Source organism: Theropithecus gelada, chromosome 4, assembly GCF_003255815.1.
Source record: "Theropithecus gelada isolate Dixy chromosome 4, Tgel_1.0, whole genome shotgun sequence".
Taxonomy (NCBI): domain Eukaryota; kingdom Metazoa; phylum Chordata; class Mammalia; order Primates; family Cercopithecidae; genus Theropithecus; species Theropithecus gelada.
Window position 1 is genome coordinate 68,123,753 of NC_037671.1, and position 20,711 is coordinate 68,144,463.

At 34.1% G+C, this 20,711-nt stretch overlaps 1 protein-coding gene across 2 annotated transcripts in view; it reads left to right on the plus strand.

The window, feature by feature from the left end:
• The window catches only part of ADGRB3 (adhesion G protein-coupled receptor B3), a 756,359-nt gene that overhangs the window by 419,290 nt on the left and 316,358 nt on the right, over positions 1-20,711 (plus strand). For both annotated transcript variants that reach the window (XM_025383888.1, XM_025383889.1), the window contains 2 exons: positions 218-320; positions 13,799-13,842. In XM_025383888.1, the coding sequence (XP_025239673.1) occupies positions 218-320; positions 13,799-13,842 (147 nt within the window). The remainder of the gene's footprint in view (positions 1-217; positions 321-13,798; positions 13,843-20,711) is intronic.

Sequence of the window (20,711 nt, forward strand, 5' to 3'; positions counted from 1 at the left end):
CATCTAAAATGGTAAAATGGCCTTTTCTCCCTTAAGTTTTCTGTTCCACATAAGGTTTCTTTACAGCAGCAAAATGTGTCTTTCCATGAATAATACCACAATTTATGTTTGTGCTTTGAATGCATTTATTTGAAACCATCCCAAGATGTATTGAGTAGTAGCAATTTATACTTTTCATCAATCATTTCTCCTTTTAATTATAATTACTCTGTTTCAGAAATTATACTGTCGTTAATTCCAAAATCATCGTGGTCACAATAAGGCCTGAACCCAAAACAACCGATTCGTTTCTGGAGATAGAACTAGCTCATTTGGCTAATGTAAGTACCATCCACTGAGCATTGACTTGCTTGTAGAATTACCTTTTTAACAGTCATTCTTTGACTGATAACACCAGAATATACATTTTCTAGACTTTTATAGTTGCAAATGAATTAACTTGTTATGAGTATATGTATTATAAAGAAACAGAATGATTATTCTATGCTTCTTTCATGATAAAATTCTCTTCAATTTATCCAAATGAGTATATGTATTATAAAGAAACAAATAATGATTATTCTGTGCTTTTTTCATGATAAAATTCTCTTCAATTTATCCTAATAATAGTTAATAAATAATTTATCAGTGCACACATCTTTACCAAGCTTTGTGCTAGGCACTGGAGAAGGTGAGGTGAGTAAGAGCCTATTAACTGTGGGGGTGCTTACATGGTAGTATACAACTATCCAAAGCGTTAAACTATATACTTAAAATTGGTGAGTTTTATCTGTAAATAAAACTCGATCTCACTATGTGGTAGGAAAGAAAAAATTTAAGTTGCATGCCGCAGTAAAAGTTATAAACAGTGCAAAGGGGAACGATTAATTCAGAGGAAGGGGGTGCTGGGTGGGGTGGGTGGCATGTAGAAATACTAAGTCAAGGCCGGGCGCGGTGGCTCACACCTGTAATCCCAGCACTTTGGGAGACCGAGACGGGTGGATGACGAGGTCAGGAGATCGAGACTATCCTGGCTAACACGGTGAAACCCCGTCTCTACTAAAAATACAAAAATTAGCCGGGCGTGGTGGCGGGCACCTGTAGTCCCAGCTACACGGGAGGCTGAGGAAGGAGAATGGCTTAAACCCGGGAAGCAGAGCTTGCAGTGAGTGGAGATCGCGCCACTGCACTCCAGCCTGGGTGACAGTGCGAGACTCCGTCTCAAAAAAAAAAAAAAAAAAAAAAAGAAAGAAAGAGAGAAATACTAAGTCAAGGATCAGGGAAGGCTTATTATAACTATTTAGGTGCTCCCATTGTCTAAATCAAAGTCTTTCATATCAGAATGAAAATAACTCATTCTTAAATCTATCCAACTACAACTGAAAGGCTTCAGATTTTGTTCAGTCCTCTATACAAATTTTCAGTGTCTACTTATTATTTAAATAATCGAATGCTTAAATCATTGAAGGACAGGAGCAAGGAAAGTGATTCCTATGAAAGTCTTCCTTATTGTACTTTCATAGTTCCTGTATTAAAATAAGCCCATCTCATGATTTACATGTACTTATTTTTATTCCTTGCAAAGTTTTTATGAAGTTGACCTTTCTTGACATTGAAAAAAAAAAAAAAAGCAAAAAGTGATTAAGTCATTTTCCCAAGCTCATATAGTTAGTGAATGACATAGCATAATTTATACTCACATTCTTTTGGCTATAAAACTTGTGTATTTTCTACTATTGTGTAGTTTCTGATTTCCTGAAAAAATCAGCCTTAGTTTTATAGAAAAATGATAATCATCTTTCCTGTGAATCACTTTTTACTAAGATGCCCCAGGCTTCTTAGATTATTTAATAAAAATTTCAAATCTCTCTGCAATAACTTTCAAAGATTGCGGTTAATATTTAAACTATTAGGTGTTTTACTACTTTTGCCAAAATACTACTTCTATCTAACCTTAAGAACGTGTTTTAGTTCTACAATATCTACCTCCTTATACCTTAGTATAGCCCTCATCTCTTCACTGCACTGAAAACTGGGAGACATTTTTAACTTTTGAACATTTGCTTTTGAATAAAGAATTTGTGCATTCAAAATTTTTTATGAAAATATGTTTTTGTTGTTTATCTACAGTTACAAGCTTTGGGATAAAGTAGTAAGAGATATTAATTCCCTGTATCAGATTATAGAATTACTGAAAAAGCACCCAGTGTCAGAATGTGTACTCTGTTTCTTATGCAGAGAACATTTGTGCAAATGAATCACAAGACTTACATAAATAAAGATTAAAACATTATTTAGAACTTAAAGAACATGTTAAAGGAAGCTTTTTTGATAAATTAAAAAAGAGTAGTCTCAAAAATAGTGTTGAAATAGTCTCACTATCTGAGTATAATAAAACTTTTTGAAATGAACGTATTTAAGCTTTGAGTCTGTCTTTTATCTTCTGGAAATGTATTTTGTCAGCTGATTTACAAAAGATATAAACCATGTACAAAAAATATTTTCTACATATGGAAAACAAAGAACATAGTCAACAAATTTTATTAAGCACCAGCTAGTACTGGAATGACAATGAAAGTCAGCATGGAAGAATGATGAGATAATTATCCCAAGTCACTTAGAATTAATTGTGTCTTTCAGTATTTTGAGTAAGTGAATTGACCAGGTTCCCACAAGAATACTATCTCCACTCTAGAAAGCCCGTATTTAAAATATATGTATACATGTAGACGAATGTGTTACAAAAAGTGGATAGGGAGAGGAGAATAGAAAGAGGAACAATTTACGCTAGAGAAGAAAAAGTCTCTAGGCGCTCTTGTTTAGACTCTCCGCCGTGCACATCGTGCCTCTCCTCAGAGGCTCCTCCAGTTACTGACCACACAACTGAGCCTCTCTGGGCTGCTCTGGACTCTTATTTAAAATGTCCATCTCACTGTTGTCTGTACAATGCATACAACCCTTCTACTTTACTGTTTTGAATTTCTAAAGCTTATTGTATTTACATTTATTTTATTGCTAAAATTAGATTTTGTGAAATACTTTGGGAAGTATAACTGTTCACTAAGGGAGGGAATATGTGATTTATTTATTGAATATCATAATATTATTACCAATCTTATAAAAATATATTCTATGTACTGAGATTAGTTTATTTCCATTGAAGAGAAGACAAAAAAGGTTCATTTTGAAATACGATGTTAGCTGAAATGTGAAGAAAAAATAGATCTTAAATATGCAGACTGAAATTTATTAGAAAAAGCCTGAACTTCATATATATATATATATATATGTGTGTGTGTGTATATATATTTTTTTCACACATATATATTTATACACACACACACACACATATATACAGTTGGCCCTCAGTATCTGCATCTGTGGATTCAACCAACCACAGATGAAAAATATTTGGAAAAAAATTAAAAATAACAGTACAACAATAAAAATAATACAAAGGTAAAAATATAGTATAAAAACTATTTACATAGTGTTTACACTGTCTTATGGTATTAGGTCTTTTTTTTTTTTTTTTTGAGACAGAGTTTCGCTCTTTTTGCCCAGGCTGGAGTGCAATGGCGCGATCTCGGCTCACCGCAACCTCTGCCTCCCGGGTTCAAGTGATTCTCCTGCCTCAGCCTCCCGAGTAGCTGGGATTTCAGGCATGTGCCACCACCCCGGCTAATTTTGTATTTTTTAGTAGAGACGGGGTTTCTCCATGTTGGTCAGGCTGGTCTTGAACTCCCGACCTCAGGTGATCCACCTGCCTCGGCCTCCCAAAGTGCTGGGATTACAAGCGTGAGCCACCACGCCCGGTGGTATTAGGTCTTTTAAGCAATTTAGAGATGATTTCAAGTATATGAAAGAATATGGATAGGTTATATGCAAATATATATAAGATTCTTGAGCATACATGGATTTTGGTATCTGCAAGGGGTTCTGGAACCAACCCCCTATGGATAACAAGAGACAACTAATATACACACACCCACCCCCCACCTCCAACCTCCACACATATACACCTACATATATATTAATATATACAATTATGTATATATGCATGTATATACATATGCATGCCCATTTTTGTTGCCTGCAAAATTTTTTAGAAATGATGTATCTCTAATATCAAATCTGTCTACTTTCACCTATTTTCTTATATCAAAAGTATCCATTGTACTTTCAGGAAAGAATAACTTGAAAGTTACATTTTATTAAAATGTCTTGTGAAAAAAGAAAGGAAGATGGGAATTAGTAGTTATAGTGAGTTATAGTGAGTTAACAGGAAAAGCCTGTTAACATTTTCTTTTAAAAGTGTGTCTCAGAAAACTTTTTAACAAATAACATTTACAATATGTTAAATATAATAAGGCTCTTGGAAACTAATAGGAATAGGTAATAAAATATGGAACCTGGCAATTCCAAATTGTGTTTAGCAAAGCCAATTGCAGCGTTAACCAGATTATGTCATTAATTAGTAAGACACTATTCTTAGTTCAGTTTTTCAGGCTGATGGCTTCATTGTCATGACTTATAAAGTCAGGGTATATGGTCTTTAGTGCTTAAGCATAATAATTAATGGCTTTCAAGAAATATCAAATTTTTTCTCCTCCCCCCCCCCAAAATTTGTTTTTTATATCACTTAAGAGTGACATTTATACTCATCAAATTTTTAGAACCTATAATGCATAAGGAAAGTTAATCATCTTATTGAAAATAATTCTTGAGGCCCAATGAGTGCAATAGAATAGATCCCTATGTACACAAACACATATACTATTAGGATCCCTTGTGTCTGACAGGTCTAGGCCTACTGTGACTTTCCAAGGTGAATAACATCTTTATATTTAAAGATGAGTTAGAAGAAAAAGAAGGTAAATGTATTTTAGTTATCTCATGCTCTATCAACTTTGCAAGCCTGAAAATGCATACTTTTCCCAAATGAAGTTTTTATGTAGTTCCATTTCGAATGGAAGGATAGAGTGGACCACACCAGCCTGCAGTCTCATCTTGACTTTAAATTTTTTTTTTCCTCTGGGCATCAACTCCAAATGATGTAGGTAGGGTGCTGCTGCTGTCTTTCAGGGTTGACATAAATAATACATTATGTTTGTAGTTCTCAAATTGATCTAATGATAATTTGGGCTTATAGGTTTTGTTTTCTTTGCCATATTTGCATGCATCCTAATGGTATGAAGCTGACAAAGAAATTTGTTTTATGTGTATAAAGTAATTTTAAATGAAAATTAACCATGACCCTATGACCTTTGTAAATCATAGTGGAAAACACAGTGACAACTGTATCTTCATTATAAACATGAGAAACAATGAAAAGAAATTCCAACATTCATCGGTGGGTATTTTCATGCATATAAAGGTTAATAACCTAAGGATTTAAAAATTATTTGGCAAAACTTTAAAAAATTCAGTGTGTGCATCCGTAATTTTCACAAAGGGTTGTTTGATATGCCTTTACTTTTTGAATTACTTTTCTGCCCTAGCTTATCCATTTGGAAGTGGTTTCTGATATTTTGTCTGTTTACAGTTCTTGGTAACTTTTCTAGAGAGTCTTGAAATGCTACTAGACAAGTAGATTGAAGGCCCTTCCAACAACTGAAATTGAGATAGAAATTGCTCTCTAGCTACATTTTTTGGTTATAGCCTAAATTTCTTAACTTGAGTAGACATCCTTCTCATGTTTCAAATTTAGTTTATTTATATTTATAATACATAATTGATATTCTTTAAAAACATTTCAGTATGATTGTGCTATTGTTGGAGCAGGGGGTCAGCAAACTTTTTTAGTTAAGAGTCTGATGGTAAAGAATTTCAGGCATGAGAGTCATAATGGCTTCTGTCACATCCACTGAACTATGGTGTGGCTGTATTTCAATAAAAGTAATTTACAACAGATGGCAGGTCAGATTTGGCTTATGGGCTATTGTTTGTCAACGCCTGTGTAATAAGCAGAATAGTGACTCCTCCAAAAATGTCTACATCCTAATCCCCAGAACCTATGACTGTGTTGTGTTACAAGTCAGAAGGGATGTTTGTGTGAGTACATGTCAAAAGGCATATGTGTGTTACATGTCAAGAGGAACTTCTGTGTGACTGCCCTTGTCTCTGCTATAGCCCTATATAATTATTATTAGGGCATATTATTATAGTCCTTTTGGATGTAAAAGAAAAGGACATAGGCTATATGTTGTACCTATATAAAATCTAGTTATTTAATTTATTTATTTATTAAAGTTGTTTGCCACATTAATTAATATTAAATACTTGAACATTTTTAACTCTAGAAGACCCATTTGTTTGCTGAGACGTACACCAGACTCTATGCAGCCATTACTGGAAATGGTGTAATCACATACAGGTAGGGCACTCTGAGACATATATGTGGAGGCAATGATTTTCTTTGAAGGATACACGTGTAAAAATGTCCTCATGATAGTTCTACTTTTTACTGCTTCCCATATGACAAGTGGAAAGTATTCCTCTGGAAATAACACAGGTTAGTGATATATCTCAGAAATTAGAGGAGCAAGCTGTTATCCTATCTATAAAAATAGTGTCATCTGGTTAATGTAGGCTACTAACTACATAGCAGAAGTGATATTAAATATGTGTCCTCCCCTTGTATTCCAATCAAATAGCTGCCAACTTTCTGTGAATAGCTATGTAACATGGATGGGACTCATCCTGATAAAAACAGTATTCTACATTTCTCACTTCAATGGCCTTCATGTAATTCTGCTTTAGCTAAAGCCATTTTTTTTTTCCATTCCATCTTAGTTTATCTGGTTTTCAATGTGATGAGAATCCTCATAAAATCCATCCAAATTATCTACATTTCCAACTTCCTAACAAGTAAGAGTTCAGTATTGTATTCTCAATGTGTTTTTTTAGACTTTAGGTACACAACAGCTATCCCTTAAAAACTGAACATAAGACCCAGATTTAGCTCCTTCTAAGTATCATTTAAAATACTAAAATATGGAACAGTACTTATCGCAACTTTGAGAAAATATTAGAGAAGAACATCCAGGAGATTACTTCCTGTTGAGTTTTATATTGTACTTTTTCACTGCTGCATCCCCTTGTGTGGTGTTTTACTCTTTAAGGCCCTGTAGAATTGTTCATATGTTAAAAGACATGACCCTGAAATGAGTCCCTCTCACTGATCAAATATTAGTGACCTGTGATAGATTTGACTGTGGAAAAATTTACATCTACTAATGTCTTGCTTCCCTTAGCAATTCCTGAGATTTTTTGAATGTGTCCTTCTAAAATATCATTAAAATTATGGGGAGGCCGAGGCGGGTGGATCATGAGGTCAGGAATTCAAGACCAGCCTGGCCAAGATGGTGAAACCCCATCTCAACTAAAAATACAAAAAAAAAAAGAAAGAAAAAAAAAATTAGCCAGCCTCAGTGGCAGGCGCCTGTAATCCCAGCTATTCAGAAGGCTGAGGCAGGAGAATGGCTTGCACTCGGAGGACAGAGTTTGCAGTAAGCCAAGATCACTCCACTGCACTCCAGCCTGGGCTGCAGAGTGAGACTCTCTCTCTCAAAATAAATAAATAAATAAATAAATAATATGCACAAGATATGAATTGGTCTTTTGCAGATCCAGTTATGCAAACTGGAAATATTCTTGAGGAATCTCCAAAATCTATGTGGGTAGTTATATACAATAATAACAATTAATCTTTAGTGGAGAAAGAAAGAGAGGATAAACTTAGAATCCAGGTCATTTTACAGTAATGCCTTGCCATCTAAGATTTAGGAAATTAAAGACAGACAATACAGTGTCAGTTGAAGAGTCTTTCTCCCCTTCACTCAAGAGACCAATGTCAACTCACTGAACAATGTGACAGAAAAATTCATTCTGTAACATCTAACTCAGAGCACTGGAAATGTCAAATAGTTATGATGAAGTCACTGCCCTTCATCCTGCACTTAGCTGCTTTGCCTATTTACTTGCTTTGCCTCTACAGAAAAGAGATTATTTTTGTTTCAAGGAGGCTGTGAAGGTACAAAAAAGTTCTGAAGTTTCAAGATTAGTAGTTTATTATGGCATATGACCACCAAGCATTCAAACATCTGAGTAAAAATAGAGTAACCACGTTATTTCTTTTTTTAAGCAATTGTGTTTGTAATTTACAAATAATAATTGTATTGACCTGTGGGGTACAATGAGAGGTTTTGATATATGTTTACAATATAGGATGCTTAAATCAGAGTAATGAACAAATCCATCACCTCACAAGGTTTCAGTAGACGGGAGGAACACGCTTTAATGATCTATTGCACAGAATGGTGACTATGATAAATAGTAATGCATTGTTTATTTCAAAATTACCGAGTAGGTTTAAATGTTTTCAGCATGTTATTTCTGCCATGTGTATCATGAGCAATGATTCTCTAAATTTGATGTGAAAAAAATTACGAAGAGGCAAGATTGTCATTATTAAAATGGAGATTTCTACGTTTAGTCTCAACCTTAACATTCCTATTGCCAATGAATCCACATTTTTTGTATTCATCCCAGTTTATTCTGAAGTAGGTCCAGAGAAACACTTTGAAAGCATCATTAAGATAGCAAGAGTGTGATTAAGGTAGCATATGCATTGAATATATTTAAAATTTAAAACACCAGGGAAAATTTATAGAAACTTGGTCATTTGTATTGTGATATTATTGTTATCTTTTCTGTAACCAACTTGTTTCAGATCTCTTCTCAAAGATAATCTTACTGATGAAGCTTTCTTAATAAACAAAAGTACTATCCACTCTATTTTCCTAGTCGTACATAGTCATACCTCTCTCTCTCTGCCTTTCACTATGGTGAAATACATGAGGCAGGGACTCATCCTTGTATCACAGTGCCTTGAATGGTTCTTGGAATGTAACAGGTGTTTAGTAAATGAATTCAGAATGGTTGCAGAATGGTTAGACTTGTTGTGATCATCTGCCTGCTATCTCTTCTGACTTCTGCACTTTGTGAGGGTAATATAACATAGTTGAGTATTTCCTTAAAAAGACCTAGGAGAGAGTTTTGAAAGAATAAAATGAATTTCTAGAATCATTGAGAGTGAGGGCTAGAAAAGATGTCCAGATCATCTATTTTATAAATAAGAAAAAAAAAGTCACGCAGTCCAACAAAAGGGAGAACCACCCATTGAAATACATTGGCAAAGCTAGTGATATATTCTACTCTTAAGTAAATATATTTGTTTGGTTGATAACGGAACAGAGGAGAGAAGTAAAAGAAAATAGCGAAGACACTCGAGAGTGGTGTGTAGAACATCTACGGCAATTAGAAATTTGAGCAGTGGTGAATTTTTTAAATGCTTAAAAGTGAGTAAGTAGAAACATGTAGAATTCAGCTATGCTGTTTTGAATGGAACCAAGAGTGGCAGTTTTTGTTTGTTTTGCCAAAAATATGTTTGTCAAGAATAGCATTTCCTTTTCAAAAGTTTCCAAATATGTGCAGTGTTACCATTTGGTAGGTCAATATATACTATTTATTGATAGTTTGGTAAATTAATCTTCTTTAACCCATCTGTCTTGTTTACCTGAGAATTTTTGTTTTCTTAGTTTACTACATTTGTTAAATCTACTTCTACAGATTAGTACTTAGCTTCTCTCTTTTCCTCTAGCCCTGCCATTACATTTTTTTATATTGGGCTATTTCCCGTTATTGATTTTCTGTAAATTCCTCATAACAGATCTAGTAACAGAGTCCCTTTGAGGAAAGTAAATGAAAATTATAACAAATATTTTACAGGCACTTACTCAGCAAAACCTTGTAGCCAGCTTTCTTTTTTTTAATATTTGGAATCCATTCATCATAGGTTACTTTTTTTTCCATCTCACATTCTAATTGCTTAAGTGACTAGTGTTTTCAGGTACTAAGTTTTTTCTCATTTGTTTGTTCTGCTTATTTTTCTAAACTTCAAATGTTCCAACTATTGACCTTAGCTCACAGTCTCACATATTGGTGACCATACTAGAATAAATGTTTATGGTGTGTATCCCAGAATGTGTAGTGAAACCTAAGATTGAATGATGCATTTTGGAACCTATAATAATACTCACATGTATGGTGTTTAAATTTCCATAAGCACAAAAAGAAAGAGAAGCATGCAGCAGGATCTAAGAAGTAAGGGGTGAAGAACATGGAGAATAAAACTGAATGTTGACAAAGTCATGGAAAAAGATTAGAAGAAGCATTTCTCGTTTTGAAACCTTTTTTGAAGAATAAATCAGTTTCTTTATGGTGATAAAAAGGAAAGAAGTATCCAAACAATTAAGTTTACATGATGTTTCTTTTCTATTTTTTGTTTTTGTTGTTGTGGCCCTACTGTGAACAATCATTGTGAAATATTAAGCCTATAGTCAGTATCTTATATTAGTTTATATAAAGATTTATCCTACATTATACCTCATTAAAATCAGCCAATTAGATTTAATGGATCTGTTATCGCAAGTTCCTCAGCTGCACTTGGTTTCTGTATCCTTGAAATGCACACTCCCATACTCTTCACTGTGATGTTACAAGGATAATTTGTTTTCTATAAGGTTATCTGAGCTCCTTTGAACAAAGCCCTAGGTAAATATAGCATAACTTTATGACAGCATTTTGGCGGTGCTGTGGATTTATCAGAAAGTCACAAGCTATATGAAAAATTCAGGTAAGACTAGACAGGATCTTATAAGATAGATAAGAAACAAATTTAATACACCATTCCCCTTTCCTTCCTTAGAACATCTAGATCTATGCCTTCTGTAGGAACCAGATAATAACCCATTTCGTCTATGAAACTTGTGCTGACTAGCATAGGCCATGATGCTCCATTCCCTCATTTGTTCTTTACTTAGTAAACTATGGCTAGTGATATTTATGTAAACATTTTGCTTGGATTGCTATAGGAACATTCCATGTGTATATTTCTCATCTACTTCTATAGGACTATGACTTTTTTTCAGGAAAGACAGTGTTATTATACTTTAGGAGCATAGTGTAGGGAGATATGAGCATTTCGTAATAAGACCCCACCCCATCAAAGGGCAGAAGCTGCAGGGAGGTAAGAAGTACCCGGCAGGAGAGGCCCCAAGAGGTTTGACTACCAATGGGGCTCAGCAAGGGAGTCTCCTGAGAATCCACCCAAGTGCTGGCGATGTTGTAGGACTTTTTCCTTAGCTCAGCTAAGAGCCGGGTTCTTATTACATGGTCACAAGAGATTAGGCTTCCAGACACTTTGAAGGGTGAGAAAAAAAAATGGAATTTATTGGGAAAACAGGGGATAAAAATAAAACAGGGACCCTCCGCAAAGCCAGAGTCCTGCTAGCTGGCTTCCTGCCTGGCTGATTGAATTCCAGTTTCCACCCCAGGAGAGGAGAGGCCAGGCTCCTCCCCTGCAAATGGTGTGAACCTCCCAAGGCTCACCCAACTGCACATTCCTCACAGTGCTCAGGCCTTGGAGGTTCTGTCAGGGAGCCCTTCCCACCTGGCTGTATCAGTGAGAAGAGTCAACATAAATCATCAAATAGGGCCAGATTGCTCAGAACTGGCTTTGGACCTTAGCAGGCAGGTGAAAACCTTTTGCTTCCTTTACCTCCCCTCCCTCACCCCTCTATCACCCTGGCCACTGGCAGAGTCATGCCCCACCTCCGCCCTGGCCTTCATCTGCAGGAGGGAAGATGATCTGACATTCAATCAGGTTCTATGTTTTGATTATTGTTTGTAACAGATCATTTTCAATTGCTAATGACATGACTATCGTGATTTAATGTGACAACCAAAGCCTGTTATTTAAGAGTGACTCAAAACTTTGGAGTTTGGTTTTTTGTTTGTTTGTTTGTTTGTTTTCAAATTATGACTAAATTTCCATCCAGAAGCAAGAAAAAGATCATTTTTTACTAAATAAATTTTAAAGGAAGAATGGGAAACAAAACCAAATGCATTTTCTGATTGCTTAAAAAAAATATCCAAGATACCTTAGATATGTGGTCTTTCAGGGAATTTTTAGAATAACTGGGATGCTGCAATATTAGAGTTAGTCATGTACCAATTAAAATGAATAATATGTAAGGTTTGAGTTAATTTCATATGTTTTAGAACAGCGATCTTACTATTTATTTCTAGCAAAAATTTAGAATGGACCCATCAAACAACATTTAGAAAGGCACACCTCCAAAAGAGCTTCTCTGGACTTTCAAAGATATTTCTTTCCCAGTTACACTCCAGTGATTAACTATTTGTAGACAACACTGAAGCCTGAGGGCTGAGTCATAGCTTAATGTCTATGAGGGACTGTTTCCACCTGTGGAAGGAAGGCAGTGGCCTGTTTCAGTACTGTTTTTTTTTTTTTTTTTTTTTTTGAGACACAGTCTCGCTCTGTCACCCAGGCTGGAGTGCAGTGACGTCATCTCAGCTCACTGCAAGCTCCGCCTCCCGGGTTCCCGCCATTCTCCTGCCTCAGCCTCTTGAGTAGCTGGGACTACAGGCGCCTGCCACTTGGTCCGGCTAGTTTTTTGTGTTTTTAGTAGAGACGGGGTTTCACCGTGTTAGCCAGGATGGTCTCCATCTCCTGACCTCGTGATCCTCCCGCCGCGGTCTCCCAAAATGCTGGGATTACAGGCGTGAGCCACCGTGCCGGGCCTCAGGACTCTTTTAACTGCCTTGGTCTGTTAATTATTATTATCAGTAACTAAGTTGGATGAAGACATAGATAATCATGTTTGGTTTTTTAATTCTGTAATGACACAAAGCTTAAAAGCAATACTGGATGTGTGGGATGCCAAAATCAGGATTTTAAAAGCTCAGCAGAGATTGCCATGTATGAGTAATACCTATCTAGCTCAAGAAGAGTCTACCCAAATATCTAATACAATCTTAGTTTGCATTATTAGGAAGAGGGCACCTGATTTGGAGAGGCAGTGGTAGTGCTTTGCTGTGCACAGGTCAGACTCAAGTGAGTGATTTCCCTAAATACACTTTAAAAGTGTATGTTCCAGGAAATTAGTCATGTGGAGGATGAGAGGACTTCAAACCAACAGTGTATGTTTAATGGATAAGAGAAGATTCTTCAGGCGTATGACAGAATCTGTAGATACATGTATCTAAATATACTAGAACTCTTCAAAACAGAAGTACATTGAATAATCCAGTGTGAAAAACCCATGGTGTTATCTTGAAGGTCGCGGCAGGTACTCAATTCACAATTATTGAAATAAATTTAAAATCTAGCATTTTCACTTAAAATTTCATTAGACATTATCCTATACAAATATAATATGCTAATTAAGATGATATTGCAAGTCAACAAACTCAAGAAATGGACACCTCTTGTCTCTAGGAAACATCAACTAGAGGCTGACGAGGAGGTAGTGGTGATGATTATACATGTGCATATTATAAGATATGTCACTGTGATTTCAATATTATGAATACTATGATCTTAAAGAAAGTAATCTAGCAACTAATGTTTTAGAGACATAAGTATAAAATCAAAATCATCAAAATATAGACTTATGGTATATGAAAGCTTCACTTTTAATTTCCAGGAAAACTAAATACAAGTTAGAGTGTTTGGAATAAAGATACGGTTTTCATAGAACTTTATAAAATGGGTCACTAAATCTATGAGAAAGGAAATGTGAATTTCTTATAAATAATTGAAAATAAATCATTAAAGTATCTCTTACCACAAGATAAGAAATCTTCCATTCTGTTTCTATTTCACATAATCCTTCAATCTTTTTATAATATGTACTCAAGATATATGCATTCTTTCTTTGCTTTTTTTTAGGGTACTTTGAATCCCTATTGTGTGTTGTGGGATGACGCCAAAACGTAAGTGACAGATGTTTTCCTACATTACTTTGGGCTAAATATTCAAAGTCCATTAAGTTATTTCAGCTGCCTGCTAGTTAACAGGAATATAAGTCAGCGAGATGTTACATTCAGAGAAAAAAAAAAACATTCTCTTTCTGAATCTTCAGTACAGCATGATGAATGTGTTTGTGTGTAATGATGCCATCAGATTACATCTCAAGATAGGATTGCATTACCTAATGTGTAAGGCACATTGCAATGTGAATTCCATGAGGAATTTTTAAAAGCTCTGATATTTTAGAATTTATAGAGGCTCGAATGCCATCTTTACATCTTGCCCTAGTAATTCAGCTTAGCATTGCAGAATAAAATAGCAAGCTCTATGGTCATTTAGCCAATATATTACTCACATGACCTTGAATCTATTATCAGAGTAATGCAATATTTATATGGTCCTTCCCAATTGTTTTGTCATAAAAACATTGAATAACATTTAATTTTTTATTTGTATATTTTTGAATTCAGGCAGAAAAAATAATTGCACTAAATAAGTGTGAGTGATTCTTCCATGTTTTTTGTTTGTTTGTTTGTAGAAGTAATCGCAATATAGCTCATCAAAATCATCTTTATTTTATTGATAATCTTATGAGATTTTGATGTCTCAAAGAGCAGAAAAATCTGTAGTTAAGTCTTGGTTAGATGCCTATACTTTAAATACTTGTGTAGGTTACAACTTTTATTTTTTGGTTTGGTTTGATTTTGCATGAGGGGAGATAAATATCAATCAATCCCAAAAGCTAACACCACTCTATATATGCTGTCAGATGAAGCACCATATTGTTGGACTCTATGTATTCTACGAATTTTCCTGGTGTTCTTCACCCCTGATATGATCTACATCTGAGGTTTTGTGATGCTACTTGTTTCTCACCAGAGAGTCTAGAAGAGGAACATTCTTAGAATCTCTAGGAAAAGATTGAACTCTCGGACAATTTTCTCAGTCCTAGGATGCTGATATAGTTTAAATTACAATTAATATTAAACACACTTTTTGCTATAGGTTCTGATACTCTGGGTATCCTCTACTTCTAGTCCAGTACAATAGTTAAGTACAGAGAATTCCAAATTGCCCTGGTGATAACATGAGCTGGATAGCCTTACTGATGTCATTATTATTTTTTTCTTTTTGGAACTTTACAGACAAATCCATGATAGTAAAATTTTTGCAAGCTTTCTCTCTCTACCATTAGCCAGAGAAGAATTTGGTGGTATAATCTAAGGTGTACTTGGTGTGTTATATAGCCAAGGGAAGAATAAAATGCTATAAAAATCTAGTTGAATATTTTCTGCCCGAGAAACATGTGCTATCTTTTTTATTAATTTATTTTTTATTATAATTTAAGTTCTAGGGTACATGTGCACAACATGCAGGTTTGTTACATATGTATACATGTGCCACTCCTGATTTTAGTTTCCATGTCTCTGTGAATAAGAAGCAACTCTGATGTAGTTTTATTATTTTTTTTTTTACTGGGTACAATCTGTTTCTTTGTTGATCTAAACAGGGGAAAGTGTTAGTTATTCCAAAAGTTCCTTAGGACTATTAAAGGGACACTACAAGAGATAGTCCCTTATTTTGTGCCTCCTGTTGGCTACTTTTCATAGACAGTATAAGGTGTTAAGTTGAATGTATAAAACGATTGGTTTCTGAGGTCAGCATTCACCTGAGGAATCAATCACACCTCCCTAACATCTGCCGATAACATGACTGTTAGCCATCACGAAGAATGTCTCAGCTTCACAAAATTCAGCTTCTAAATTGTCCTTGAAGAAAACTACCTAGGGAGAGGAAATGTGTTTAGTTGTCTTTCAAAGAAGATAATCTCAAGGGATCGGTGTAGTTCATGTTTTCTTGATGTATCCGAAAAGTGATCAAAAACCTTCCCATTGTGACAAAACTCCTTTCCCATCACAGTTTTCACTAGATTGTTTCATTATTAAAAGTGTTTTTCTGGGTGAGCTTTAAACAATGAAGGCTGAGACAACTTTGTTTCCTTTCTTCACATTTGTTCTTCTATTTTGACTATATTTATATATACACAATAGTTTTATCGATGTAATGATATTGAATTTGAGTATAGGTCCTGTAAATATAGTTAATAGTGAAGAGATAGTGCTACTTCTTTTTAACAGAAAAAGGCTGACTTAAATATTTTTGAGATTGCAGTAATAAAGTTCAAATTAGAAGTTGTGCTTTAATTTTGGTTTATCAAGTTGCTGTTATTTTTAATTTTAAAAATTGATTTTTCATTACAAAAGCAATGCACGAGTACTTTTTACTTGTAAAACTTTAAAGTACAACTGTTAATGTAAAGAACTCCACTGATCATCACCGTCTTGGGCCTCCACATCCACCCAGATCTCTAAGATCATTCCTATTTACATTTTGTTGTTCCTAATTTCGTATATCCATTTATACATTGACGTATGTATTCATTCATAGACATTCACACTATTTTTAAATAAATGTTTTTATATTGTATGAACACTTGACAATCCCAATTTGAAATTCAACAAATATCTTGGAAAATTTGTTTTACACTACCTATATTTCATTCCTTGTATCTGCTGCATTGTATAGGTATATCAAAGTTGATTTACTATTCTCTATGTCGATGACTACTGGCATGATTTATCATTAATTTTAGTCTATAAACTGTGCTTCTGTGTATCTCGTTGTACATCTCTCCCTGAGGATATCTCTGCCCACCTAATCCAAAATGTTGCCCTGTCGTTCTCTTTATATCACCCCATTTTATACTTTCACAGCACGCATTCCTTTTTCTTATTTTTGTTTGGTTACCACCTGTCTTCCTCACAAGAAAATAAGCATCATAAAAGAAATACTTTGTCTTTCTTATTCATCACTGCACTGTTGGTGCCTACTATACCTGCATGTAGGATACATTCGATAAATATTTATTGGCTACTTTGGTAAAAGAATGAATGTTTGCATGTTTCCTAAGTACATTTTCTATCTAAGAATTATTCCCATCTCTATTTGATTTTATCAGTTGATAAATATTTCTAGCAATTATTAGACCTAACATTGGAAGTTTGATGGAAGAATGTTTCAGCTTGTTACAGTAGTAAGATCCATTATAAACAATTAATTTTATTTCCAAGGATAATCTATTACCCAGATTATCTCAAACAAAGGTGTTTTATTTTACTATCATTAGACAAAGCATCTTTAGACAATTTAGAAACATATATTTGTTTTGTTTTGGCTCACTAATTAACAAGATATTGAAAATGCTTCATTGTATGTGACGCACGAAATAAATTCAAAGTAATTTTCTCACTTCAGACATAGACTTATTTTAAATTTAATAGGAGAATATTTTAATTTAAATAGGAGAATATTTTTTATTCAATATGCAGAAAAGACCTTCGATAATTTCAACACCGCTTCATGCAAAAAACTCTCAATAAACTAAGTATTGATGGAACATATCTCAAAATAATAAGAGCTATTTATGGCAGACCTACAGCCAATATCATACTGTATGGGCGAAAGCTAGAAGCATTCCCTTTGAAAACCGGCACAAGACAAGGATGCCCTCTCTCACCACTCCTGTTCAACATGGTATTGGAAGTTCTGGAAAGGGCAATCAGGCAAGAGAAAGAAAGAAAGAGTATGTGACTAGGAAGAGAGCTAGTTAAATGTTCTCTTAAAGTGGTTTACAAAGTTATCATTTGAGTGATTGATAATTTGCACATTCTTTGAGCTACTCTAAATTTGGATTTTGAGTATTAGATCATGCGTGGTGACTACATTTCCTGGAAAACCTATACTCCCTCCCTTAAATTAGCCTGTGGTCTTTCTCTATGGATCTTGTAACTATCCATCTAATACTGTCCAGTCTGTGAAGGACTACGTGTTTTCAGAAAATGTTTCATCAATCCATTTGTAATTTACTTACCTATCTTGTCATTGAAAACAAAAGCTTCTAAGGACCAGACTTCGCCATTTTTTCTTCATTTCAAATTGATTTATTGGAGTTGGGAGTAGCAACTGTCATATCTTGACTGAGACTGCCACTGGCTTGTTTTCTCTCAAAGTTAAATAATTGAACAATTTCTCTCCTTTGCTTCCATTATTCTTATTTATTCATAAGCAGAATATCTTTCTCTCCCTTCGTCATTCATCCTGGGAGTCAAAATTTTGTTTACCTCACAGTATAAATCCTAGCAAACATAAAACTAACACTTCAACCTCATCTTCTTATTTCAGGGAAGTTGACATCATTTTCTTTGCTCTGTGGATGATTGATATATCTATATATTAGGAAGACACAATATTATATACCTTAAGAAAAATATGTTCCTCTTAGAAATTTTAAATACTGACACAAAGTGTTACTATTATTGGATAGCCAACCTTTCCCTGCAGGGAATAACCAAATGATAAAGCTGTTTTATATGGCTCTGTTCAAACTGGGATAGAGTTGGATCAAACTAAGATGGACAGAAAATAATTTTCTTACAAGTATGATACAGGAGCAAAAAGAACAAGAAAGAGGTCTTGTTGGAGACTTCATTTAAGCAATTAAGAAATAAACCAAGAATAGTAACCGTGTAAAACAGCAATATCATGGTCTCATTGTTTGGAAAGAAATGTGGAAACATCCTCTACAGACTCATAATTACCTAACTGAAGCCTTTTTGTGAGCAACAATGAAAAAAAAAAGTCTGTATATTAAAAATATTTAACAACGTATAGCCATCATTCCAGTAGAAAACTATTTCTAGAATTTCCTGGTGATTCAATTAACCATAGATAGGATTTGAAAACTATTTAACTTCAAGAAATTATGTTACCTTTGTAGCAAAGATTGGTCTGTTTACTACATGTTAACAAGTAACTGATTACATTATCACAGTCGATACTTTAGAAAGAAATCCCAATTGTATGACAAACGTATGATGTTCAGTCTTCTAAATTAACATTGTTATGTGCAGCCTCTATGTCCAATATATGTTCTAGGTGCCAGCATGTTCCATTTTACTGGATAGTTCCTAAGGTATTGTAGTTGCTCTTTTCTGTAATTAGAGGGGTAAAACAAAATAACTAATTTTGGCTGACACTTGTAACCTTGCCTCAGTAGGTATATTCGCAGTCAGTATGTTGCAGAACTGCAGAAGGAGATAAGTTAAATTTTTGGAATTTGCATCTAAGATGTTAAAATGCCATAGAACTTTCCATTATCCATTCAAGTCCAATCATTAATTATCTAATATTATAAAACTATGTTATGCTTTCTGTCCCTTGATTATATTTACATTGAAAAAAATTGAAAATACTAGACCTTTACATTATCAAAATACTAGTCCTTATAAATTAAAGTAAAATTTACCTGATCTCCAAAAAAAGAAAATTTATATTATAATCAAAGATAATAATGCCAAACTTTAGAATGGTTCTTGGTTTTCAGATTTATTGTGGATAAAATGTTTGCTTCTATTTGCAAAGCAACCCTGCTCTTCTAAAAATATTACAAAAAGCAATAGAAAACATTTAATTTTCTAAAAAAATAGAAATACAATTAAAGATTTATTGACATGAAACTAAATGAAGCTTTTACTTTTTGCTTTTCTGTTTACACTATACACTACTTTTTGAAGCTTTTTCATATTCGCAATTGTGTGTTTTCTCATAAAGCCATTATAATTCAGCTTTCTTCAGGTAAATTTTTCTTTTTAATTTCTCAAAATTTTAAAAATTATCTTAGAATGTTTTAAGTTACATCATAGATTTAATGGTTTTAAATCTTAAATGCTTAGTTTCTTAAAGGTGTATTATTACATTTATTAGCACATAAGTGATTCTTTTTAAACTGATAACGTTTACATAAGTGCTTCTAATATTATTAGCAACCCATTATGTCCATTAGCATGAGCTATAAAGTTCAAGAAATGCTGCATCGTGCCCTCAACACAAATTCTCTGGGCTAACATTGGGAATCAAATGGCACCATGTGCTTTTCATTGTAATTCTCACCTTGACCATCTAACATAGGGGTTTGCACACTACAACCTGTGACATAAATACAGACTGCTGCATGTTTTTGTAAATAAAATTTTATCAGACACAGTCATTCCTATTTGTTTATGTATTGTCTATTTCTTCTTTTGTACTACAACTGCAAAGTTGAGTCGCAACAGAAATCATAATCCCTGCAACTTCTAAAATATTTACTATTTAGTCTTTTATAGACAAAAAAAAAATTGCCAGCCCCTGCCCAAAACAGTGCTTTCCAGCACTTTTTATATCTTGGCATACAGAAAATATTGATTATACATCATATTGAAGTAAATGAATGAAAATATTTGCAAGCAGAGTCAGGGTAGGATGCCCAAGGCTGGAGAGGATCAGTATCTCCATTAGTTCTGGAAATTCTCTGTCACTTTTTGAAATATCATCCTCATCTGTAATACTGAATAATATTGTTTCCTATCCTTTTCACCTCATAATCTCTCTTCCATAGTTCTACTTTTTTCCCCTCCCAGTTATCTATTTTAACTTACTTTCGGTTCATTAATTCTGTCTTCAGTTTTGTCTAACCTGTTATTTAATTATCCATAGAGTTTTAAGTTTGGGTAATTGTCATTTTTTATTTCTAGAGTTTCCATTTAATTATTTTTGATCTGCTAAGTTACTTTCTAGGTTTTTATTTTTTGCAGATTTTTGTAATCTGTTGTGTTTCTTTTAATGTATTAAACATAGTTATTTTGCAATCTGTAGCTGACATGTCTTATATTTGAAAACCTTTGAGGTTTGTTTCTGCTCTCTTTTATTTCTTCCAGTTCTCACTCATTGTACT